Raw genomic sequence first — 27,284 nt, 5'->3', positions numbered from 1 at the left:
CCAGGTGCCCCCGGGCCAGCTGCCCTGGCACTGCCAGGGAACGGCAAGGGCAGAGGCAGCAGGGAGGGCACAGGACAGGGAGCAGGGTGCTGAGCAGGGAGAGCAGCTCCTGCACTGCAGGAACCTCTCAGTACAAAACAAGGTGAGATTTGGGTGGGTTTGTCCCTTTTTGGAGCAGGGAGAGCAGCTCCTGCACTGCAGGAACCTCTCAGTACATACACAAGGTGAGATTTGGGTGGGTTTGTCCCCTTGGGGAGCAGGGAGAGCAGCTCCTGCACTGCAGGAACCTCTCAGTACCAACACAAGGTGATATTCAGGTGGGTTTGTCCCCTTCTGGAGCAGGGAGAGCAGCTCCTGCACTGCAGGAACCTCTCAGCACCAACACAAGGTGAGATTTGGGTGGGTTTGTCCCCTTTTGGAGCAGGGAGAGCAGCTCCTGCACTGCAGGAACCTCTCAGCACCAACACAAGGTGAGATTTGGGTGGGTTTGTCCCCTTTGGGAGCAGGGAGAGCAGCTCCTGCACTGCAGGAACCTCTCAGTACAAAACAAGGTGAGATTTGGGAGGGTTTGTCCCCTTTTGGAGCAGGGAGAGCAGCTCCTGCACTGCAGGAACCTCTCAGCACCAACACAAGGTGAGATTTGGGTGGGTTTGTCCCCTTGGGGAGCAGGGAGAGCAGCTCCTGCACTGCAGGAACCTCTCAGTACAAAACAAGGTGAGGTTCAGGTGGGTTTGTCCCCTTCTGGAGCAGGGAGAGCAGCTCCTGCACTGCAGGAACCTCTCAGCACCAACACAAGGTGAGATTTGGGTGGGTTTGTCCCCTTGGGGAGCAGGGAGAGCAGCTCCTGCACTGCAGGAACCTCTCAGCACCAACACAAGGTGAGATTTGGGTGGGTTTGTCTCTTTTTGGAGCAGGGAGAGCAGCTCCTGCACTGCAGGAACCTCTCAGTACAAAACAAGGTGAGGTTCAGGTGGGTTTGTCCCTTTTTGGAGCAGGGAGAGCAGCTCCTGCACTGCAGGAACCTCTCAGCACCAACACAAGGTGAGGTTCAGGTGGGTTTGTCCCCTTTGGGAGGAGGGAGAGCAGCTCCTGCACTGCAGGAACCTCTCAGTACAAAACAAGGTGAGGTTCAGGTGGGTTTGTCCCTTTTTGGAGCAGGGAGAGCAGCTCCTGCACTGCAGGAACCTCTCAGCACCAACACAAGGTGAGGTTCAGGTGGGTTTGTCCCTTTTTGGAGCAGGGAGAGCAGCTCCTGCACTGCAGGAACCTCTCAGCACCAACACAAGGTGAGATTTGGGTGGGTTTGTCCCCTTGGGGAGCAGGGAGAGCAGCTCCTGCACTGCAGGAACCTCTCAGCACCAAAACAAGGTGAGATTTGGGTGGGTTTGTCCCCTTTTGGAGCAGGGAGATGCCCCCTGTGACTGGGCAGGGCTGGGGGAGGCACATCCTGCCTGCAGCTACAGCAGAGCTGCTGGGAATGAGCCAAACATCACCCAGGCCAGAGCTGCCTTGGGCATTCAGGCATTGCCAGTTTGTGCTGGGAGAAAAGGGTTAAATTTTAAAATATTCCTGAAATACTCAGCAGGACTGAGGGTCTGGGAGAGGGGTGGGGATTCCTGTGGATCTCTGGATGCCCTGCTGGGATTCCTGGGTGCACTGAGTCCATCTCAGCCCCTCAGTCCTTCCCTCCTGGGTGTTTTTGATCCCTGGCATCATCTCCCACCCACACCTTGGAGCTGTCCTGCACGAAAACCAGGAACATCTGACCTTGGCCAAATCCTTTCTTTTGTTTTGACCCAGGGTGTCCAAACTGTCCATGTTTCCATGGATTTTGTGCTCTCACAGGTGAGGGCCAGCAGGGCTGTGACCCGTGTGTGACACAAGGGCTGCAGGAGGGGCTGGTGGCCCCTGTCCACCCCAGCTCCAGCCCTCCCAGGTGGCTGCAGGAGCAGGGCAGAGCACGGCCCCCCAGGAATCCAGGTCATGGAATTAAAACCCTGGGATAAAAGCTCCTTCTGGCCTGGAAATCCACGAAGCATTTATCACCCTGGCCCTGCTGATCTCCCATCTGAGCAGGATTAACCAGAACCTTTCCCTTCATTTGAAGCAGCCTCTCCTCGCTGGCCACTGAGGGCTGCTTCCCCACCCACCCAGACTGGGGGGCAATTCCGAGGGTTCAAGCAGATATTTTGGGTTTTTTGCCAAGACTTGGGGCTCCTTCAGGTGTGTCCTTGGTGCTGTTGGGCAGGTGTGGGACCTGGCCCTCCCCACATCCCAAATTTCCCCCTGTGCCTCCCACCAGCAGCAGGAGCAGATGGGGACCCAGGTCAGGGAAAAGATCTTCAATCACCTCCACTCCACAAAAAAAAAAAATAAAAGTTGTTACTTTGAAAAACGAGGCCCTGGCATTGAGCACAGATGTGGAAATCCCCGTGAGCAGGGCTGGGCTGGCTGGGGCTGAGCAGAGCAGGATAAATCAGGGAGGAAACGGCCAGGCAGGAAATGCAGGAGGGAAATGGGATCTGTCTGCTGCATTTCCACGGAGCTGCCAGAGGAAGCCGTGGGAGGAGCACACAGGGGTCCCCAGGGACCCCCAGCACAGCCAGGGGGGCTGCGGGCATCAGGGGACCAGGGAATGAGGGATGGCTGGAGGGCTCAGGTGGGGAAATCCCTGAAATCCCACCTGGGGACACCTCCCAGCACCCCGGGGGGCTCCAGCCCTCTAACACCTGGCCATGGACACCTCCAGGGTGGGGAAATCCCTGAAATCCCACCTGGGGACACCTCCCAGCACCCCGGGGGGCTCCAGCCCTCTAACACCTGGCCATGGACACCTCCAGGGTGGGGAAATCCCTCAAATCCCACCTGGGGACACCTCCCAGCACCCCGGGGGGCTCCAGCCCTCTAACACCTGGCCATGGACACCTCCAGGGTGAGGAAATCTCTGAAATCCCACCTGGGGACACCTCCCAGCACCCCGGGGGGCTCCAGCCCTCTAACACCTGGCCATGGACACCTCCAGGGTGGGGAAATCTCTGAAATCCCACCTGGGGACACCTCCCACCACCCCAGGGGGGCTCCAGCCCTCTAACACCTAGCCATGGACACCTCCAGGGTGGGGAAATCCCTCAAATCCCACCTGGGGACACCTCCCACCACCCCAGGGGGCTCCAGCCCTCTAACACCTGGCCATGGACACCTCCAGGGTGGGGAAATCCCTGAAATCCCACCTGGGGACACCTCCCACCACCCCGGGGGGCTCCAGCCCTCTAACACCTGGCCATGGACACCTCCAGGGTGAGGAAATCCCTGAAATCCCACCTGGGGACACCTCCCAGCACCCCGGGGGGCTCCAGCCCTCTAACACCTGGCCATGGACACCTCCAGGGTGGGGAAATCCCTGAAATCCCACCTGGGGACACCTCCCAGCACCCCGGGGGGCTCCAGCCCTCTAACACCTGGCCATGGACACCTCCAGGGTGGGGAAATCCCTGAAATCCCACCTGGGGACACCTCCCAGCACCCTGGGGGGCTCCAGCCCTCTAACACCTGGCCATGGACACCTCCAGGGTGGGGCAGCCCCAGCCTCCCTGCCGTCCCTCCCAGGCCAGCCTGGGATTGCAGAATTCCCAGAACTGGGAGCCCAGACAGAAGGGTCAGCACTCCCAGGGGGGATTTGTGGGAACACTCGGAAATCCCAATCCTGACTCGACTGCAGCAGCCTGGGGGGGCTGTGAGGGGCCAGGAGCAGCAGGGCAGGACCCCAGGGGGGTCATTGAACCCCAGCCCTAACAGACAGCCAACAAAACAACAATGAACCCCAGCCCTAACTGACAACCAGGGGGGTCAGAAATCCCAGAATGGGAACAGTCAGAAATCCCAGAATGGGAAGGGTCAGAAATCTCAGAACAGTCAGAAATTACAGAAGGGCCAGAAATCACAGAATGGTCAGAAATTACAGAAGAGTCAGAAATCCCAGAATGGGGACAGTCAGAAATCCCAGAAGAGTCAGAAATCCCAGAACCAGAACAGTCAGAAATCACAGAATGGGGACAGTCAGAAATCCCAGAACCAGAACAGTCAGAAATCCCAGAATGGGGACAGTCAGAAATCCCAGAACCAGAACAGTCAGAAATCACAGAATGGGGACAGTCAGAAATCCCAGAATGGGGGCAGTCAGAAATCCCAGAACCAGGACTGGTTTGGCCTGGAAGGGACCTTGTCCAGGGCCCCTCCCTGCTCAGAGTGCCACCACCACAGCGTGGGGACAATGGCTGAGCCTCAGGGGACAGCCCTGGATGGCCTTGCACAGATCTCTTCCATGGAATATTCTGGAATATTCTGGACCCCCAGGACCGTCCCCCAGCTTGTGCCCTGCCCAGACCCCCCAGTTCCCCCCTGGCCATCCCTGGCTGTCCAGCTGGCAGGGCTGGGGCTGTGCCCATGCCCTGGGGAGCCTGGGCAGGGCCAGCACCTCTGGGGATGAACCTTCCCCAAATCCACCCCAAAATAAAAATAGGCAAGAACTCAACCTCCAGCTTGCTTTGCCCAAATATTAAAATATAAATAATATAAATATTAAAAATAAAAATAATTATGACTATAACTATAACTATAGGCAGGAACTCAACCTCCAGGTTTCTTTTCCCAAATATAAAAGAATAAATATAAATATATAAATATTGAAAATAAAAATAAGTATAACTATAGGCAGGAACTCAACCTCCAGCTTGCTTTGCCCAAATATTAAAATATAAATATAAAAATAAATATAAATATTAAAAATAAAAATAATTATGACTATAACTATAACTATAGGCAGGAACTCAACCTCCAGCTTGAGTTTTCCCAAATATAAAAGAATAAATATAAGTAAAACTAAAACTAAAACTAAAATCAAATATAACTATAGGCAGGAACTCAACCTCCAGCTTGCTTTCCCCAAATATAAAAGCATAAATATAAATATTGAAAATAAAAATAAGTATAACTATAGGCAGGAACTCAACCTCCAGGTTGAGTTTTCCCAAATATAAAAGAATAAATATAAATAAATAAAAATAAAAATAAGTATAACTATAGGCAGGAACTCAACCTCCAGCTTGCTTTCCCCAAATATAAAAGAATAAATATAAATATTGAAAATAAAAATAAGTATAACTATAGGCAGGAACTCAACTTCCAGGTTTCTTTTCCCAAATATAAAAGAATAAATATAAATATTGAAAATAAAAATAAGTATAACTATAACTCTAGGCAGGAACTCAACCTCCAGGTTGCTTTCCCCAAATATAAAAGAATAAATATAAATAAATAAAAATAAAAATAAGTATAACTATAGGCAGGAACTCAACTTCCAGGTTTCTTTTCCCAAATATAAAAGAATAAATATAAATATAAATATAAATATAAATATAAATATAAATATAAATATAAATATAAATATAAATATAAATATAAATATAAATATAAATAAATGAAACTAAAACTAAATATAAGTATAAATATAAGTATAGAGAGGAACTCAACCCCCAGCTTGCTGTCCCCAAAAATAGAAATAGAAATAGAAACAGGGAGCAGAGCTGGCTGGGCAGGTTCTGGTGGGCACAGCTCGGGGGCAGAGCTGCTCTGGGGCTGTTTTGCCCCTTCCCAGCAGTTCTGTAGCTGAATTTGTGGTTGGGTTTGAGGGAGGAGGACAGAGGGGGCAAAGCCAGCTCCCACGGAGAGCAGGCACCACTTTCTGCTGTGCAGGGAGAGCTGCAGCAGCAGGAACTCTGCACTGGGGGTTCCCCCAGCTCCAGAGCAGATCTCCTGGGAGAGCCTGAACCTGCAGGGCCCAAAGGGGGAAAAGGAGAGCTGAGAGGGACTGGGGACAAGGGACAGAGGGACAGAGCCAGGGAATGGCTCCCAGGGCCAGAGGGCAGGGCTGGGTGGGATCTTGGCCATGAGGAATTGTTCCCTGGCAGGGTGGGCAGGCCCTGGCACAGGGTGCCCACCCTGGATCCCTGGCAGTGCCCAGGGCCAGGCTGGACACTGGCACACCCTGGGACAGTGGCAGTGTCCCTGCCATGGCAGGGGTGGCACTGGGGGGGCTCTGAGCTCCCTCCCCACCCAACCCAGCTGGGATTCCAAGGTTCCTGTGATTTTAGAAGTCAGACATTATTGGGCTGAGCAGGAAAAACACAGAGCAGAAGCACTGGCTTCAGGAAAAACCAGAATTCCAAACTTGGCCAGTGTGTGGCTTCAGGAAAAACCAGAATTCCAAACTTGGCCAGTGTGTGGCTTCAGGAAAAACCAGAATTCCAAACTTGGCCAGTGTGTGTTGCTCAGGTGTGGGACAGGATGGGAACAGGGCCTGGAATTCCTGCCCAGGATGGGAACAGGGCCTGGAATTCCTGCCCAGGATGGGGACAGGGGCTGGAATTCCTGCCCAGGATGAGGGAAGGGCTGGAACTCCTGTCCAGGATGGGGACAGGGGCTGGAATTCCTGCCCAGGATGAGGGAAGGGCTGGAATTCCTGCCCAGGATGGGGACAGGGGCTGGAACTCCTGCCTAGGATGGGGACAGGGGCTGGAATTCCTGCCCAGGATGGGGATAGGGGCTGGAATTCCTGCCCAGGATGAGGGAAGGGCTGGAACTCCTGCCCAGGATGGGGACAGGGGCTGGAATTCCTGCCCAGGATGGGAACAGGGGCTGGAATTCCTGCCCAGGATGGGAACAGGGCTGGAATTCCTGCCCAGGATGGGGACAGGGCTGGAATTCCTGCCCAGGATGGGAACAGGGCTGGAATTCCTGCCCAGGATGGGGACAGGGGCTGGAATTCCTGCCCAGGATGGGGACAGGGCTGGAACTCTTGCCCAGGATGGGGACAGGGGCTGGAATTCCTGCCCAAGATGGGGACAGGGCTGGAATTCCTGCCCAGGATGGAGCCAAGGGCTGGAACTCCTGCCCAGGATGGAACCCAAACAGGGACATTTTTTGGAGCCCAGAGGCAGCAGCAGAGCCCCCAGGCACAGCCCAGGTGTGCCAGGGGCTGGGCAGGCTCAGCTCCTTGCCCTGGCACTCACCCCCTGCCCTGCTCCCCGTGTGCTTCCCAGTGCCAGTGGGGAGTGCTGAGCCCAGGTCCCACCCCAAACCCCTTCAAACCCCCCAGATCTGGGGTTCTGCAGGTTTTACCCACACAAACCACACTGGGGAGTGCTGAGCCCCAGGTCCCACCCCAAACTCTTTCAAACTCCCCACATCTGGGGTTCTGCAGGTTTTACCCACACAAACCTCAGTGAGGAGTGCTGAGCCCAGGTCCCACCCCAAACCCCTTCAAACCCCCCAGATCTGGGGTTCTGCAGGTTTTACCCACACAAATCACACTGGGGAGTGCTGAGCCCAGGTCCCAACCCCAAACCCCTTCAAACCCCCCAGATCTGGGGTTCTGCAGGTTTTACCCACAAAAATCACACTGGGGAGTCCTGAGCCCACGTACTAACCCCAAACCCCTTCAAACCCCCCAGATCTGGAGTTCTGCAGGTTTTACCCACTCCACCCTGGAGAAAGGTACCAGCCTGGAGCCCAGGTCCCACCCCAAACCCCTTCAAACTCCCCACATCTGGAGTTCTGCAGGTTTTACCCACTCCACCCTGGAGAAAGCTTCACCCCCTGCACCCCACCCAGAGCTGGCATGGAAATGGCTTTTGGCAAACTCAGGGAGGGTTTCTAGGGTTGGCAGCAAAGCAGGGAGCCCAGAGCACCCAGGGAAGCAGGCAGGCAGGGAGGGAGGGATGCTCTGGCTTTGGTTCCTTACTTTGAGCAGCTTCATCAGCCCCTCCAGCTGCACCATCAGCTCTCTTCTGCTCTCCTGCAGGGCTGACATCCTCTGCTCCAGCTCATCCTTCCTCTGCCTGTGCCAGGGACATGGGGGAGAGAGGAGAGACAAACTCAGGCTGTGTCAGAGCTCCCAGGGAGGGAATTCTCCTCTCTGAAAGTCACCCTGGCTCCCAGCACTGCCCAATCCCCATTGAAACACCTGCAGTGAGCTCAGCACCAAAACCTGAGGGGACAAATCCCCATGGCAGGGGAAGCCCAGCTCAGCAGCAGAGAAAAATGCACTTTTTCTGTCTGTGAGCATCAGAGCTGGGATCCTGCAGAGCTCAGAGCAGGAGCAGCTTTGGGGAGAGAGGAATCTCAGAGCTCCCAGGGAAATCTCCTCTGTGAAAGTCACCCTGGCTCCCAGCACTGCCCAATCCCCATTTAAACACCTGCAGTGAATCTCAGCACCAAAACCTGGAGGGGACAATTCCCCAGCCATGGCAGCTGCAGAGAAAAATGCAATTTTTCTGTCTGTGAGCATCAGAGCTGGGATCCTGCAGAGCTCAGAGCAGGAGGAGCTTTGGGGAGAGAGAAGAATCTCAGAGCTCCCAGGGAAATCTCCTCTGTGACACTGACCCTGGGACCCAGCACTGCCCAATCCCCTTTTAAACACCTGCAGTGAAGCTCAGCATCAAAACCTGGAGGGGACAATTCCCCAGCCATGGCAGCAGCAGAGAAAAATGCACTTTTTTCTGTCTGTGAGCATCATCCTGCAGAGCTCAGACTGAGCAGGAGGAGCTTTGGGAGCAGAGAGAGGGAAAGGGGAGGGCAGGAAAGGCTGCTGTGGTGTGAAAAATGCCTGTTTTGTGGTTGGCTTTTGGCAAATATTAACATGAATATTATATGTGTGATGTTAGAAAGTGATGCTGGATCCATTTCCTCAAGTAGTCTGTCAAATGTAGCTTTAGGTTATAATGTTAAAATAGAAACTATGTGTGTGAGATATTTTTTTAAGAAAGGAATGAGGAACTCTCACTGAGACAGCAGCCCCAGGACACTGAAATCTTTCAGAGAGAAAGAGAATTGATTGCTCCCTTATCAGCAGAAAGGAAATTCTTCCTGCCTCAGTCAGCCCTGGAGATGCTGCTGGGGCTCAGAGGAAGGAGCTGACCCTGCCCAGACAGAATCCTGTGTGGGAATGGAATTGCTGCACCATGGATGAGCTGTGTGAATATGCAACAGGCTGGTGCTTTAAGGGTTAATCTTCTGTTCACGTGGGGCCTTTTTTGGGCTCATTTTGCCCAGAAAAGGTACCCAGACTATCTCTAACTCTTTGTTTTTATTGTCTCATATTGTCCTAATCCAAATTGTCCAAATTACTTTAATTATATTGCTATTTTTATAACGATTTTATTATTATTAAATGAAATATTAATTTATTTCAAATTAAATTAAATTAAAATTATTTTTTAAATTAAATTAAAAATTAATTACACTAAATTTAAATTAATTTAAATAAAATTTACAATTGATTTAAAATTAATTTTCAAATGAATTAACAAAATATTAATTTTTGAATTTAGAAAACAAGTGATTGGTGTGTTTCCCGAGGAGTGAGAGGGACACTCCAGGCTCTCTGCAGTGCCACAGCAGCCAGGACATGTCCCCTGCAGCACAGCCAGGTGACAGTGACAGCAGGAGGTGACAGCAGTGACCTTCCCTTCCCTCCCTCTGCAGCTATTCCAGGAGCTGGGACTCAGCCTGGGCCGGGCTAAAAAAGGGGAGATGAGCAAAGAAATGAAGGAGCAGCTCAAAGCCAGGCTTAGCCAGGCTCGGCTTTGTGTCACACAGAGGGAGCACTGGCCTGCAGGGACTGCCCCCCCTGCAGTGACACTGGGGACACCAGGATGTCCCAGCTCTGTCACAGCCTGGGGACACCAGGATGGCCCAGCCCTGTGTCAGTGTGGGGACACCAGGATGTCCCAGCCCTGTCACAGCCTGGGGACACCAGGATGTCCCAGCCCTGTGTCACAGTGTGGGCACACCAGGATGGCCCAGCCCTGTGTCAGTGTGGGGACACCAGGATGGCCCAGCTCTGTGTCACAGCCTGGGGACACCAGGATGGCCCAGCCCTGTGTCAGTGTGGGGACACCAGGATGTCCCAGCCCTGTCACAGTGTGGGGACACCAGGATGGCCCAGCTCTGTGTCACAGTGTGGGGACACCAGGATGTCCCAGCCCTGTGTCAGTGTGGGGACACCAGGATGTCCCAGCTCTGTGTCACAGTCTGGGGACACCAGGATGGCCCAGCCCTGTGTCAGTGTGAGGACACCAGGATGTCCCAGCTCTGTGTCACAGTCTGGGGACACCAGGATGGCCCAGATCTGTGTCACAGTGTGGGGACACCAGGATGGCCCAGCCCTGTGTCACAGCCTGGGGACACCAGGATGTCCCAGCTCTGTGTCAGTGTGAGGACACCAGGATGTCCCAGCCCTGTGTCAGTGTGGGGACACCAGGATGTCCCAGCTCTGTGTCAATGTGGGGACACCAGGATGTCCCAGCTCTGTGTCAGTCTGGGGACACCAGGATGTCCCAGCTCTGTGTCACAGTCTGGGGACACCAGGATGGCCCAGCCCTGTGTCAGTCTGGGGACACCAGGATGTCCCAGCTCTGTGTCACAGTCTGGGGACACCAGGATGGCCCAGCCCTGTGTCAGTGTGGGGACACCAGGATGGCCCAGCCCTGTGTCCCAGTCTGGGGACACCAGGATGTCCCAGCTCTGTGTCACAGTCTGGGGACACCAGGATGTCCCAGCCCTGTGTCAGTGTGGGGACACCAGGATGTCCCAGCCCTGTCACAGTCTGGGGACACCAGGATGTCCCAGCTCTGTCACAGTCTGGGGACACCAGGATGTCCCAGCCCTGTGTCACAGTGTGGGGACACCAGGATGTCCCAGCTCTGTGTCACAGCCTGGGGACACCAGGATGGCCCAGCCCTGTCACAGTGTGGGGACACCAGGATGGCCCAGCTCTGTCACAGTGTGGGGACACCAGGATGTCCCAGCCCTGTGTCACAGTCTGGGGACACCAGGATGTCCCAGCTCTGTGTCACAGTGTGGGGACACCAGGATGTCCCAGCCCTGTCCCAGTCTGGGGACACCAGGATGTCCCAGCCCTGTGTCACAGTCTGGGGACACCAGGATGGCCCAGCCCTGTCACAGCCTGGGGACACCAGGATGTCCCAGATCTGTGTCCCTGTCTGGGGACACCAGGATGTCCCAGCCCTGTGTCAGTCTGGGGACACCAGGATGGCCCAGCTCTGTGTCACAGTCTGGGGACACCAGGATGTCCCAGCTTTGTCACAGTCTGGGGACACCAGGATGTCCCAGCTCTGTGTCAGTCTGGGGACACCAGGACGTCCCAGCTCTGTGTCACAGCCTGGGGACACCAGGATGTCCCAGCTCTGTCACAGCCTGGCGACACCAGGATGTCCCAGCCCTGTGTCAGTCTGGGGACACCAGGATGTCCCAGCCCTGTGTCACAGTGTGGGGACACCAGGATGGCCCAGCCCTGTGTCCCTGTCTGGGGACACCAGGATGTCCCAGCCCTGTGTCACAGCCTGGGGACACCAGGATGTCCCAGCCCTGTGTCACAGTGTGGGGACACCAGGATGTCCCAGCCCTGTGTCACAGTGTGGGGACACCAGGATGTCCCAGCTCTGTGTCACAGTCTGGGGACACCAGGATGTCCCAGCCCTGTCACAGTCTGGGGACACCAGGATGTCCCAGCCCTGTGTCACAGCCTGGGGACACCAGGATGTCCCAGCCCTGTGTCACAGCCTGGGGACACCAGGATGGCCCAGCCCTGTGTCACAGTCTGGGGACACCAGGATGGCCCAGCCCTGTCACAGCCTGGGGACACCAGGATGTCCCAGCTCTGTGTCAGTGTGGGGACACCAGGATGTCCCAGCCCTGTGTCACAGTGTGGGGACACCAGGATGTCCCAGCTCTGTCACAGTGTGGGGACACCAGGATGTCCCAGCCCTGTGTCCGTGTGGGGACACCAGGATGTCCCAGCTCTGTGTCAGTGTGGGGACACCAGGATGTCCCAGCCCTGTGTCACAGTGTGGGGACACCAGGATGTCCCAGCCCTGTGTCACAGTGTGGGGACACCAGGATGTCCCAGCTCTGTCACAGTGTGGGGACACCAGGATGTCCCAGCCCTGTGTCCGTGTGGGGACACCAGGATGTCCCAGCCCTGTGTCCCAGTCTGGGGACACCAGGATGTCCCAGCCCTGTCACAATCTGGGGACACCAGGATGTTGTTCTGTTGTTAATTAAGTTTAAGGAAATAATTAATATTAGTAAACTTGTGGTAAAAAAGGTGTTTGCACAGAGGAGTAAAGGTGTTTCCCAGGCACTCAAGGTGTTTCCCGGGGCACTCAAGGTGTTTCCCAGGCACTCAAGGTGTTTCTCAGGCACTCAAGGTTTTTCCCAGGCTGTAAAGGTGTTTCCCAGGCTGTAAAGGTGTTTCCCAGGCACTCAAGGTGTTTCCCAGGCTGTAAAGGTGTTTCCCAGGCTGTAAAGGTGTTTCCCAGGCACTCAAGGTGTTTCCCAGGCACTCAAGGTGTTTCCCAGGCACTCAAGGTGTTTCCCAGGCACTCAAGGTGTTTCCCAGGCTGTAAAGGTGTTTCCCAGGCACTCAAGGTGTTTCCCAGGCACTCAAGGTGTTTCCCAGGCACTCACTCAGGGTGTTTCCCAGGCACTCAAGGTGTTTCCCAGGCTGTAAAGGTGTTTCCCAGGCACTCAGGGTGTTTCCCAGGCACTCAGGGTGTTTCCCAGGCACTCACCTGCACCATGCCCAGTCCCAGGGCTCCCTGGTGCCCAAACTCCTCCCTGAGCTGTCCCTCCATGGCTGGGGAGGTTTCTATCGGCCCCCGAACCCCTGAGGAGCTCACGGGGCTGCCCCAGCCCCGAGTGTGAGGTGGCCCAGCCCCGCAGCCCGCTAGCCCAGCCCGCTAGCCCAGCCCCCTGTGTGTGAGATGGCCTGGCAGGAGCTGCCCCTCAGTGCCCCCAGCCCAGTAGCCCAGCAGCCCAGCAGCCCTGTATCCTGGTAGCCCAGCCCAGTATCCCAGTAGCCCAGTATCCTGCTAGCCCAGTAGCCTGGTAGCCCAGCCCAGTGTCCCAGTAGCCCAGTATCCTGCTAGCCCAGTAGCCCAGCCGGTAGCCTGGTAGCCCAGCCCAGTGTCCCAGTAGCCCACCCCGGTATCCCAGTAGCCCAGCCCTGTATCCCAATAGCCTGGTACCCTGGTAGCCCTTCCCAGTATCCCACTAGCCCATTCCAGCAGCCCAGTGGCCCTTCCCGGTATCCTGGTAGCCCGGGAGCCCAGCCTGCTATCCCAGCCCGGTATCCTGGTAGCCCATTCTGGTAGCCCAGTAGCCCATCCCAGTAGCCCATCCCAATATCCTGGTAGCCCATCCAGGTAGCCCATCCCAGTATCCCGGTAGCCCATCCTGGTATTCCAGTGGCCCAGCCTGGTAGCCCAGTATCCCAGTATCCCATCCCAGTATCCCTCTATCCCGGTATCCCATCCCAGTACCCCAGTGGCCCATCCCTATATCCCAGTAACTCATCCCAGTATCCCGGTAGCCCATCCCGGTACCCCAGCAGTCCATTCCTGTATCCCGGTAGCCCAGTCCGGTATCCCAGTTCCCCAGCCTGGTAGCCCAGCATCCCAGTATCCCTCTATCCCGGTATCCCATCCCAGTACCCCAGTAACCCATCCCTATATCCCAGTAACTCACCCCAATATCCTGGCAGCCCATCCCAGTATCCCGCTATCTCGCTATCCCTGCATCCCACTAGCCCACCCCTGTATCCCAGCATCCCACTATCCTGCTATCCCATATCCTAGCAGTCCATCCCAGTATCCTGGTAGCCCACCCCAGTATCCCAGTATCCCTGTCTCCCTGTATCCCACTATCCCGCTATCCTGGTATCCCTGTATCCCGTATCCCGGTAGCCCACCCCAGTAGCTCAGTATCCTGCTATCCCAGTATCCCTGTATCCTGGTATCCCAGTATCCTGTATCCCGGCAGCCCACCCCTGTATCCCAGTATCCCTGTATCCTGGTATCCCAGTATCCTGTATCCCGGCAGCCCACCCCTGTATCCCAGTATCACTGTACCCCACTGTCCCGGTATCCCGCTGTCCCAGTACCCTGCTATCCCGTATCCTGGCAGCCCATCCCAGTATTCCACTATCCCTGTATCCCGCTGTCCCGGTATCCCGCTATCCCGTATCCTGGCAGCCTATCCCAGTATCCCAGTATTCCTGTACCCTGCTATCCCGTATCCTGGCAGCCTATCCCAGTATCCCAGTATTCCTGTACCCCACTATCCCGTATCCTGGCAGCCTATCCCAGTATTCCTGTACCCCACTATCCCGTATCCCGGCAGCCCACCCTGGTATCCCGGTATCCCTGTATCCCATATTCTGGCAGCCCACCCTGCTACCCTGCTACCCCAGTATCCCGTATCCTGTATCCCAGTACCCCAGTATCCCTGTATGCCTGTATCCCATATCCCAGCAGCCCATCCCGCTATCCCTCTATCCCACTATTCCCGTATCCCACTATCCCGCTATCCCTGTACCCCGGTACCCCGCTATCCTGGTACCCCACTATCCCCTATCCCGTTATCCCTGTATCCTGCTATCCCCTATCCCGCTATCCACTATCCCGCTATCCCTGTATCCCCCTATCCCAGTATCCTGCTATCCCGCTATCCCTGTATCCCCCTATCCCAGTATCCTGCTATCCCGTTATCCCAGTACCCCGCTGTCCCGCTATCCCGTTATCCCGCTATCCCATTATCCCTGTATCCCGTTATCCCGGTATCCCGCTATCCCATTATCCCTGTATCCCAGTATCCTGGTACCCCGCTATCCTATTATCCCTGTATCCTGCTATCCCATTATCCCGGTACCCTGCTATCCTGTTATCCTGGTACCCCGCTATCCCATTATCCCTGTATCCCATTATCCCGCTATCCCATTATCCCTGGATCCTGCTATCCCGTTATCCCGCTATTCCATTATCCCTGTACCCCACTATCCCGCAATCCCATTATCCCTGTATCCCATTATCCCGCTATCCCTGCTATCCCGTTATCCCAGTACCCCGATATCCCGTTACCCTGGTACCCCGCTATCCCATTATCCCTGTATCCCGTTATCCCTGTACCCCATTATCCCGCTATCCCGTTTCCCATTATCCCACTATCCCGTTATCCCATTATCCCAGTACCCCACTATCCCGTTATCCCATTATCCCTGTATCCCGTTATCCCGGTACCCCGCTATCCCATTATCCCTGTATCCCGTTATCCCGGTACCCCGCTATCCCATTATCCCTGTATCCCGTTATCCCGGTACCCCGCTATCCCATTATCCCTGTATCCCGTTATCCTGGTACCCCGTTATCCTGGTACCCTGCTATCCCATTATCCCTGTATCCCGCTATCCCATTATCCCGTTATCCTGGTACCCCGCTATCCCATTATCCCTGTATCCCGCTATCCCTTTATCCCATTATCCCGCTATCACATTATCCCAGTACCCCGCTATCCCATTATCCCTGTATCCCGCTATCCCGTTATCCCTGTACCCCACTATCCCATTATCCCTGTATCCCGTTATCCCTGTACCCCATTATCCCGCTATCCCGTTATCCCATTATCCCGCTATCCCGTTATCCCTGTACCCCGTTATCCCGTTATCCCATTATCCCGTTATCCCTGTACCCCACTATCCCATTATCCCGTTATCCCTGTACCCCACTATCCCATTATCCCTGTATCCCGTTATCCCACTATCCCATTATCCCGGTACCCCGCTATCCCATTATCCCTGTATCCCGCTATCCCGTTATCCCTGTACCCCACTATCCCATTATCCCGGTACCCCGCTATCCCATTATCCCTGTATCCCGCTATCCCATTATCCCGTTATCCCTGTACCCCGTTATCCCGCTATCCCATTATCCCGTTATCCCTGTACCCCGTTATCCCGCTATCCCATTATCCCGTTATCCCGCCATCCCGCCGTCCGGTGGCGTTACCGCAGCAGGCGCAGCTCCGCCAGCAGCGTGGGGTTCTGCTGCGCCTTCTCGGGCGTGGGCTGCGAGGCCTGCTCGTGCTCCAGCCGCAGCCGCTGGATCTCCTGCAGGATCTCCCTGGCACGGGGACAGGACAGGACAGCCTCAGGGTGGGCATGGGGACAGGACAGGACAGCCTCAGGGTGGGCACGGGGACAGGACAGGACAGCCTCAGGGTGGGCACAGGGCATGGGGACAGGACAGGACAGTCTCAGGGTGGGCATGGGGCATGGGGACAGGACAGCCTCAGGGTGGGCACAGGGCACGGGGACAGGACAGGACAGGACAGCCTCAGGGTGGGCACAGGGCACGGGGACAGGACAGGACAGCCTCAGGGTGGGCACGGGGACAGGACAGCCTCAGGGTGGGCACGGGGACAGGACAGGACAGGACAGCCTCAGGGTGGGCACAGGGACAGGACAGGACAGGACAGCCTCAGGGTGGGCACGGGGACAGGACAGGACAGCCTCAGGGTGGGCACGGGGACAGGACAGGACAGGACAGCCTCAGGGTGGGCACGGGGACAGGACAGGACAGGACAGCCTCAGGGTGGGCACAGGGCACGGGGACAGGACAGGACAGGACAGCCTCAGGGTGGGCACAGGGCACGGGGACAGGACAGGACAGCCTCAGGGTGGGCACAGGGAAAGGACAGCCTCAGGGTGGGCACAGTGCCCGCCTGTCCCTGGCTTTCCACAAAAATCCACAGGAATAGCACACGTGGGGCGCCAGAAAGTGATGCTGTGCCAATTCTCTTAGGTAGAAAATTAAACATAAATTAAATATAGTTAAATAAAATTAAATAGAGTTAAATAAAACGAAATAGAGTTAAATAAAGTGAAATAGAGTTAAATAAAATTAAATATAGCTAAATAAAATGAAATAGAGTTAAATAAAATTAAATACAGCTTTAGGCTACAACATAGAGGGCACAGTCTCCAGCTACGTCAGGGAAGGTACAGGCTGGATATTAGGAATAAATTTTTCACCCAAAGAATAATAAAGTTCTGGAATGCTCTTCCCAGGGAGGTGGTGGAATCACCATCTCTGGATGTGTTTAAAGACAGACTGGCCATGGCACTTGGTGCTGCAGTCTGGTTGGACTTGATGCTCTTAGAGGTCTCTTCCAACCTCATCATTCTGTGATTCTGGGTTAGGATAAGGTTAAAATAGAAACTCTGCTATGTCAGATACTTTTTTAAAGAAAGGACTCGCACCAGACAGCAGCTACAGGACTCCTAAATCTTTCAGAGAAAAAGAATTTATTGCTCCCTTGTCAGAAGAAAAAAACTTCTTCCTGCCTCGCTCAGCCCTGAAGACATATATATAAACCTGATTTTTTTGTTAAAATGTCTTCATCATCTGCTAAAATTCCTAAAAATGGACAAAATATCTTTTTTGCTCTAAATCGGTGTCTGCTGTGAGAGATGAGCTTTTCCATTTTTAATTTTAACCACTGATTTCATGAAGAGAAAGAAACAGCAAAATAATTTTAGAATAGGCAGTTGTGTGTCAGAATTCCACTTTAACAATAAGCTGATGTCAAGTGATTGTGTCAAATGTGCATGGGAAGCAAACGTGCACACATCCCTCAGGAAGGAGCTGACCCTGCCCAGACAGAATCCTGTGTGGGAATGGAATTGATGCACCATGGATGAGCTGTGTGAATGTGCAACAGGCTGGTGCTTTAAGGGTTAATCCTCTGTCAATGTGGGGCCTTTTTCGGGCTTATTTTGCCCAGAAAAGGTACCTGGATTGTCTGCAACTCTTTGTTTTTATTGTCCCACATTGTCCTATTCCAAATTGTCCAAATTGTTATCACTCCAATTTGCATTACTATTTTTATACTCATTTTATTACGATGGAACTTTTAAAATTTTAAAACAAGTGACTGGCGTTTTTCACCGTATGCAAAGGGCTGATGGGATTAAAAGGTATTTAAGGGGAACCCCTGAAGATATCAGGGTGGCTGGATGCCAAGATGCAGCCAGCTGTAACTGTGGGAATCCTCAAAAGCAGGGGGTTTGGGGAAAGCTGCAGAAGGCAGAGCCTCAGAGACAGCAGAACTGAGACTGGAGCCCAGCAGGAGCCCTGAGGGTGGTCAGAAAAGTTGTAAAAGTACAAAGTAAGGACAAACAGAGCAATTAATGCTTGTCTGAATAACTCCCTCAGCTGCAGAAAAGAACATCTGGTGATTCACTACAGAAAAGAATATCCAGTACAGCTGATATCCTAGGAAGTGCAGAAAGCTCTAAGCTTAGAACTTAGGAAATTCTTAGCTTAGTAATGGAACTTAAAAGTTCTAGAAACTTGGGAAATTCCAAGCTTAATGAAGGAGCCTAGAAGTTCTAAGAACGTAGGAAGTTCTAAGCTTAAAAAAGGAACTTAGAAATTCTAAAAATTTAGGAAATTCTAAGCTTAATAATGGAGCTTAGAAGTTCAAAGGACTTGGGAAATTCTAAACTTAGAAAGTTCTAAGAACTTAGGGAGTTCTAAGCTTAATGATGGAACTTGGAAGTTCTAAGAACTTAGGAAGTTCTCAGCTTAAAAATGGAGCTTAGAAGTTCTGATAACTTTGGAAGTTCTAACCTTAGGAAGTTCTAAGAACTTAGGAACTTCTAAGCTTAAAAAAGGAACTTAGAGGTTCTAAGAACTTAGGAAGCTCTAAGCTTAAAAAAGGAATTTAGAAGTTCTAAGAACTTGGGAAATTCTAAGCTTAATGAAGGAGCCTAGAAGTTCTAAGAACGTAGGAAGTTCTAAGCTTAAAAAAGGAACTTAGAAGTTTTAAAAATTTAGGAAATTCTAAGCTTAATAATGGAGCTTAGAAGTTCTAAGGACTTGGGAAATTCTAAGCTTAGGAAGTTCTAAAAACTTAGGAAGTTCTAAGCTTAATGATGGAACTTGGAAGTTCTAAGAACTTAGGAAGTTCTCAGCTTAAAAATGGAGCTTAGAAGTTCTAATAACTTTGGAAGTTCTAACCTTAGGAAGTTCTAAGAACTTAGGAACTTCTAAGCTTAAAAAAGGAACTTAGAAATTTTAAAAATTTAGGGAATTCTAAGCTTAATAATGGAGCTTAGAAGTTCTAAGGACTTGGGAAATTCTAAACTTAGAAAGTTCTAACAGCTTAGGAGCATACAAGTTCTTAGAACTTAGGAAGTTCTAAGCTTAGGAAGTTCTAAGAACTTAGGGAGTTCTAAGCTTAATAAAGGAACTTAGACATTCTAAGAACCTGGGAAGTTCTAAGGTTAATAAAGGAGCTTAGAAGTTCTAAAAATTTAGGAAGTTCTAAGCTTAATGATGGAACTTGGAAGTTCTAAGAACTTAGGAAGTTCTCAGCTTAAAAACGGAGCTTAGAAGTTCTAATAACTTAGGAAGTTCTAACCTTAGGAAGTTCTAAGAACTTAGGAACTTGTAAGCTTTAAAAAGGAACTTAGAAGTATTAAAAATTTAGGAAATTCTAAGCTTAATAATGGAGCTTAGAAGTTCTAAGGACTTGGGAAATTCTAAGCTTAGGAAGTTCTAACAACTTAGGAAGTTCTAAGCTCAATAAAGGAACTTAGACATTCTAAGAACCTGGGAAGTTCTAAGGTTAATAAAGGAGCTTAGAAGTTCTAAAAATTTAGGAAGTTCTAAGCTTAATGATGGAACTTGGAAGTTCTAAGAACTTAGGAAGTTCTCAGCTTAAAAATGGAGCTTAGAAGTTCTGATAAGTTAGGAAGTTCTAACCTTAGGAAGTTCTAAGAACTTAGGAACTTCTAAGCTTAAAAAAGGAACTTAGAAGTTTTAAAAATTTAGGGAATTCTAAGCTTAATAATGGAGCTTAGAAGTTCTAAGGACTTGGGAAATTCTAAGCTTAGGAAGTTCTAAAAACTTAGGAAGTTCTAAGAACTTAGGAAGTTCTAAGCTCAATAAAGGAACTTAGAGGTTCTAAGAACTTAGGAAGCTCTAAGCTTAAAAAAGGAATTTAGAAGTTCTAAGAACTTAGGAAATTCTAAGCTTAGGAAGTTCTAAGAACTTAGGAAGTTCTAAGCTCAATAAAGGAACTTAGAAGTTCTAAAAACAATAGGAAGTTCTATGCTTAATAATGGAGCTTAGAAGATCTAAGGACTTAGGAAGTTCTAAGCTTAGGAAGTTCTAAGCTTAATGATGGAGCTCTGAAGTTCTAGGAACTTGGGAAATTCTAAGCTTAGGAAGTTTTAAGAACTTAAAGGCTTATAAGTTCTTAGAACTTAGGGGATTTTAAGCATGATGCAGGAGCTCTGTGCTCTGTGCTTGAGGCTCACAAGCAGTGTTGGATCTGAAATGAGCCAGCACTGTGTAACCACAGGTACCTGTGCTGGCAGTGGTGGGTGCAAGCACTGCCAGTACAGAACACAGAGTGTGCAGATAGAAACACTGTCAGCGTGCTTGGCCTTGGTGGCACTGGGCAAAACACCCAGAAAGTGAGCTGGAACACTGAGTTCTGTGTCTGCTGCTGGCTTGTGAGCTGGTGGCACCTTCCCATTGTCACAAGGGACATCTTCCCATTGTCACCTTCCCATTGTCACAAGGGACACCTTCCCATTGTCACAAGGGACACCTTACCACTGCCATAAGGGACACCTTCCCACTGTCAAAAGGGACACCTTCCCACTGTCAAAAGGGACACCTTCCCACTGCCATAAGGGACACCTTCCCATTGTCACAAAGGGACACCTTCCCACTGTCACAAGGGACACCTTCCCACTGCCATAAGGGACATCTTCCCATTGTCACCTTCCCATTGCCATAAGGGACATCTTCCCATTGTCACCTTCCCATTGCCATAAGGGACACCTTCCCATTGTCACCTTCCCACTGCCACAAGGGACACCTTCCCATTGCCATAAGGGACACCTTCCCATTGCCATAAGGGACACCTTCGCATTGTCACCTTCCCACTGTCACAAGGGACACCTTCCCATTGTCACCTTCCCACTGCCACAAGGGACACTTTCCCATTGTCACCTTCCCATTGCCACAAGGGACACCTTCCCATTGTCACCTTCCCACTGCCATAAGGGACACCTTCCCACTGCCATAAGGGACACCTTCCCATTGTCATAAGGGACACCTTCCCATTGTCACCTTCCCACTGTCACCTTCCCACTGCCATAAGGGCACCGTCCCACAGCCATGTCATGAGGCTGACGCTGGAACAGGAACAGCTCCAGAGGTGTCCCCAGCAGCCCTGTCCCCGGGAGATTTGACCCCTGGCTGGCACTGCCAACCTCTGCTCTGAGGTCCCTGTCCCCGCTGTCCTTTACTGAACTGTCACATTCCCAAGGACAGTGCAGGAGTTTGTCACAGCAGGGCCTGCCCTGCTCCTGAACGCTCCTGCAGCCCTGGGAGCAGCTCCTGGCAGTGCCAGCCCTGTCCTGGGGCTCTGATCCTCTGGGCAGGGATGTTGGCACAGCCTGGCAGGGATGGGGGCACAGCCTGGCATGGACAGGGATGTGGGCACAGCCAGGACAGGGATGTGGGCATAGCCTGACAGGGATGTGGGCACAGCCAGGACAGGGTTGTGAGTACAGCCAGGACTGGGATGTTGGCACAGCCAGGACTGGGATGTGGGCACAGCCTGGCATGGACTGTGATGTGGGCACAGCCTGTCAGGGACAGGGATGTGGGCACAGCCAGGACAGGAATGTGGGCACAGCCTGGCAGGACAGGGATGTGGGCACAGCTCCAGGACTGGGATGGGGGCACAGCCAGAACAGGGATGTGGGCATAGCCAGGACTAGGATGTGAGTACAGCCAGGACTGGGATGTGGGCACAGCCTGGCAGGGATGTGGACCTGGCACATTCTCCACTTCCCAAGGATGGAACTCCTCCCTGCCATGCCCTCCCTCCCCTGGCACAGAAGAGGCTCAGAGAGGCTCCAGGAGCACAGAGGCTCCAGCCCAGCCCTCAGGGGCTGCAGGGGGGCTCTGGAGCAGCTCTGGCACACCCCAGGAGCAGCCCCTGGGGACAGCCCCCTCCCTGCAGAGGGACAGGGACAGGGACAGGGCCCTGGCAGGCACAGGATGGCCCAGGGCTCCCTGCAGCAGGGATGGAGCCCTTCCAAGAGCACTGAGGCACCTCCAGCTCTCCTTGCTGCCAAACTGCAGAGCTGCTCTGCTGGCAGGGCCTCCCAGCAGCACGGGGGGAGATTTCCCTTCTCCAGCATCTCCAGGAGCCATTCCAAACTCCTGCCAGGGCTCCTGCCAGGGCACTGAGGCTCCAGCAGTGCCAGGGCTGGGCTGCCCCTGCTCCAAAGGGCCCTGGAGCAGCCTTTTCCCTCTGCTGAGGGGGCCTGGGGACAGGGCTGGGCACAGGGACACCCCAGGAGAGCCTGGGGGCTCCACAGGTGACCCTCTGGAGAACAAAAATCCTCGGGCTGCCTTAGGAAGGGACTTCAGAGCCATCCAGGGACCCCTGGCACCTTTCCCTGTCCCAGGTGCTGCCAGCCCCAGTGTCCAGCCTGGCCTTGGGCACTGCCAGGGATCCAGGGTGGGCACCCTGTGCCAGGGCCTGCCCCCCCTGCCAGGGAACAATTCCTCATTCCCAAGATCCCACCCAGCCCTGCCCTCTGGCACTGGGAGCCATTCCCTGGCTCCTGTCCCTCTGTCCCTTGTCCCCAGTCCCTCTGCAGCTCTCCTGGAGCCCCTTCAGGCCCTGCAAGGGGCTCTGAGCTCTCCCTGGATCCTTCTCCTCTCCAGGTGAGCACCCCCAGGTCTCCCAGCCTGGCTCCAGCCCTGGAGCAGCTCTGGTGCCTCCTCTGGGCTCTCTCCAGCAGCTCCAGGTCCTTGTGCTGTTGGAGTTCCCAGGGCAGGTGGGCTCTCACCTGGGCACAGGGGCAGGATCCCCCCTTTCCTGCTGGGGAGCAGCCCAGGACTGGGGATTTGGGGATTTTGGGGATTTCTGGGATCAGATCCCAGCTCTGAGGTTTGCTGGATGTGCTCAGTGTTGGAGAAGATGATTTTGAGAAGATGAGAAAAAATCAACCCCCCTCCCCCGGGGAACAGGGGCAGGGCAGCCCCTCCCCACGGCTAATTAACTGCAGTTAATGACTGACTAATGAGTGAAGGGGCAGCTCCAGGTGAGGGGAAGCAGTGTGGGCACAGGACGGGCTGTACCTGTTCTTGTTCTCCAGCTCTGCTATCAGCTGCCTCTGCTGCTTGTTGGCATCGAAGGTGAAGGGCAGGTCGGCAGGAGGGCGGGGCTGCAGAGAGAGCAGGGGGCTCAGAGAGGGCAGGAAACACGGGATTGCAGTCACAGGAAGCACAGGGTCACAGAAATCACAGAAATCACAGAGAAGACATCACACAATCACAGAAATCAAAGTCACAGAAATCACAGAGATCACAGAGAATTCAGTCACAGAAATCACAGTCACAGAAATCACAGTCACAGAGGGCACAGTCACAGAAATCACAGAGTGTACAGTCACAGAAATCACACCATTAGAGAAATCACACAGTCACAGAAATCACAGAGAGTACAGTCACATATCACACAATCACAGAAATCACACAGTCACAGAAATCACAGAGATCACAGAGAATTCAGTCACAGAAATCACAGTCACAGAAATCAGAGTACAGTCACAGAAATCATACAGTCACAGAAATCACAGAAATCACAGAGAATTCAGTCACAGAAATCACACAGTCACAGAAATCACACAGTCACAGAAATCACAGTCACAGAGTGTACAGTCACAGAAATCACAGAAATCACAGAGAATTCACTCACAGAAATCACAGAAATCGAAGAGAATTCAGTCACAGAAATCACAGTCACAGAAATCACACAGTCACAGAAATCACAGAAATCACAGAGAATTCAGTCACAGAAATCACACAATCACCAAAATCACACAGTCACAGAAATCACAGAGAGTACAGTCCCATATCACACAATCACAGAAATCACACAGTCACAGAAATCACAGAAATCACAGAGAATTCAGTCACAGAAATCAGAGAGATCACAGAGAATTCAGTTACAGAAATCACAGTCACAGAAATCAGAGTACAGTCACAGAAATCACACAGTCACAGAAATCACAGAATCACAGAGCATACAGTCACAGAAATCACAGAGTACAGTCACATATCACACAATCACAGAAATCACACAGTCACAGAAATCACAGAGAATTCAGTCACAGAAATCACAGTCACAGAAATCACACAGTCACAGAAATCACAGAAATCACAGAGAATTCAGTCACAGAAATCACACAGTCACAGAAATCACAGTCACAGAGTGTACAGTCACAGAAATCACAGTCATAGAAATCACACAGTCACAGAAATCACAGAAATCACAGAGAATTCAGTCACAAAAATCACACAATCACCGAAATCACACAGTCACAGAAATCACAGAAATCACAGAGAGTACAGTCCCATATCACACAATCACAGAAATCACACAGTCACAGAAATCACAGAGAATTCAGTCACAGAAATCAGAGAGATCACAGAGAATTCAGTTACAGAAATCACAGTCACAGAAATCAGAGTACAGTCACAGAAATCACACAGTCACAGAAATCACAGAATCACAGAGCGTACAGTCACAGAAATCACAGTCACAGAAATCACAGAGAATTCAGTCACAGAAATCACAGTCACAGAAATCACAGAGTACAGTCACATATCACACAATCACAGAGAGTACAGTCACATATCACACAATCACAGAAATCACACAGTCACAGAAATCACAGAGATCACAGAGAATTCAGTCACAGAAATCACAGTCACAGAAATCACAGAGTACAGGCACAGAAATCACACAGTCACAGAAATCATACAGTCACAGAAATCACAGAGATCACAGAGAATTCAGTCACAGAAATCACAGAAATCGAAGAGAATTCAGTCACAGAAATCACAGTCACAGAAATCACAGAGAGTACAGGCACAGAAATCACAGTAATAGAAATCACACAGTCACAGAAATCACAGACAATTCAGTCACAGAAATCACACAATCACTGAAATCACACAGTCACAGAAATCACAGAGAATTCAGTCACAGAAATCAGAGAGATCACAGAGAATTCAGTTACAGAAATCACAGTCACAGAAATCAGAGTACAGTCACAGAAATCACACAGTCACAGAAATCACACAGTCACAGAGCATACAGTCATAGAAATCATAGTCACAGAAATCACAGAGTACAGTCACATATCACACAATCACAGAAATCACAGTCACAGAAATCACAGAGAATACAGAGAATTCAGTCACAGAAATCACAGTCACAGAAATCAGAGAGTACAGGCACAGAAATCACACAGTCACAGAAATCACAGAAATCGAAGAGAATTCAGTCACAGAAATCACAGTCACAGAAATCACAGAGAGTACAGGCACAGAAATCACAGTCATAGAAATCACACAGTCACAGAAATCACAGAAATCACAGAGAATTCAGTCACAGAAATCACAGAAATCACCAAAATCACACAGTCACAGAAATCACAGAGAGTACAGTCCCATATCACACAATCACAGAAATCACACAGTCACAGAAATCACAGAAATCACAGAGAATTCAGTCACAGAAATCAGAGAGATCACAGAGAATTCAGTTACAGAAATCACAGTCACAGAAATCAGAGTACAGTCACAGAAATCACACAGTCACAGAAATCACAGAATCACAGAGCGTACAGTCACAGAAATCACAGTCACAGAAATCACAGAGTACAGTCACATATCACACAATCATAGAGAGTACAGTCACATATCACACAATCACAGAAATCACACAGTCACAGAAATCACAGAGATCACAGAGAATTCACTCACAGAAATCAGTCACAGAAATCAGAGAGTACAGTCACAGAAATCACAGTCACAGAAATCACAGAGAATACAGTCACAGAAATCACACAACCACAGAAAATACACAAACCACAGAAAACAGAAATCACAGAGAACACAAAGAAATCACAGAAATCAGAGAAATCAGAGAAATCACACCAATCACCAAAACCACACAATCACAGAAATCATATGGAACACAGAACTCACAGAAATCAGAGAAAATACACAAATCACACAATCCCAGAAATCACACAAATTGCACAAAACACACAATCTCACCAATCATAAAAATCACAGAATCACACCATCACAGAAATCACAGAAAACACACAAATCACACCAATCACAGAAATCACACAAATCACACCATCACAGAAATCACAGAAAACACACAAATCACACCAATCACAGAAAACACACAAATCACACCAATCACAGAAATCACACCAATCACAGAAATCACAGAAAACACACAAATCACACCAATCACAGAAAACACACAAATCACACCAATCACAGAAATCACACCAATCACAGAAATCACAGAAAACACACAAATCACACCAATCACAGAAATCACACCAATCACAGAAATCACACCAATCACACAATCACACAATTCACAGAACACACAGAAATGACAGAAATCACACAAATCACAGAAAACACAGAAAACACACAAATCACAGAAAACACACAAATCACACCAATCACAGAAATCACACAAGTCACAGAACACACAGAAATGACAGAAATCACACAAATCACAGAAAGCACAAATCTCACAATCACAGCAATCACAGAAATCACACCAAATGACACAATCACACAAATCATAGAAAACACAGAAATCACACAATCACTGAAATCATATCCATCACAGGAAACACAAAAAATACAAAGTCACAGAAAACACAGAAATTACAGAAATCACAGAAAACACAAATCACACAATCACAGCAATCACAGAAATCACAGGAAACACACAAATCACAGAAATCATATCAATCACAGAAAACACAAATCACACAATCACACAATCACAGAAATCACAGAAATCACAGGAAACACACAAATCACAGAAATCATATCAATCACAGAAAACACAAATCACACAATCACACAATCACACAATCACAGAAAACACAGAAATCACACCAAATGACACAATCACACCAATCACACCAATCATAGAAAACACGAATCACAGAAGTCACAGAATCACAGAAATCATAGAAAACACAGAAAATACAGCATCACACAAGTCACAGAAGTCACAGAAAACACAGAAATTACAGAAATCACACAATCACAGAAATCACAGAAATCACAGAGAACACACCAATGACACAATCACACAAATCATAGAAAACATGGAAATCACAGAATCACAGAAAACACAGAAAATACACAATCACACCAATCACACAAATCACAGAAAACACAGAAATCACAGAAAACACAGAAAATACAGCATCA

At 51.0% G+C, this 27,284-nt stretch overlaps 1 protein-coding gene across 8 annotated transcripts in view; it reads right to left on the bottom strand.

The window, feature by feature from the left end:
* DTNB (dystrobrevin beta) overlaps positions 1 to 27,284 on the bottom strand; it is a 237,789-nt gene that overhangs the window by 108,427 nt on the left and 102,078 nt on the right. For all 8 annotated transcript variants that reach the window (XM_059843204.1, XM_059843205.1, XM_059843207.1 and 5 more), the window contains 3 exons: positions 23,094 to 23,179; positions 15,921 to 16,034; positions 7,799 to 7,895 (listed from right to left, as the gene is read on the bottom strand). In XM_059843204.1, coding sequence (XP_059699187.1) covers positions 7,799 to 7,895; positions 15,921 to 16,034; positions 23,094 to 23,179 — 297 coding nt within the window. The remainder of the gene's footprint in view (positions 1 to 7,798; positions 7,896 to 15,920; positions 16,035 to 23,093; positions 23,180 to 27,284) is intronic.

This window comes from Haemorhous mexicanus, chromosome 3, assembly GCF_027477595.1.
Source record: "Haemorhous mexicanus isolate bHaeMex1 chromosome 3, bHaeMex1.pri, whole genome shotgun sequence".
NCBI lineage: Eukaryota > Metazoa > Chordata > Aves > Passeriformes > Fringillidae > Haemorhous > Haemorhous mexicanus.
This window is presented reverse-complemented; position numbering and strand designations above follow the sequence as displayed.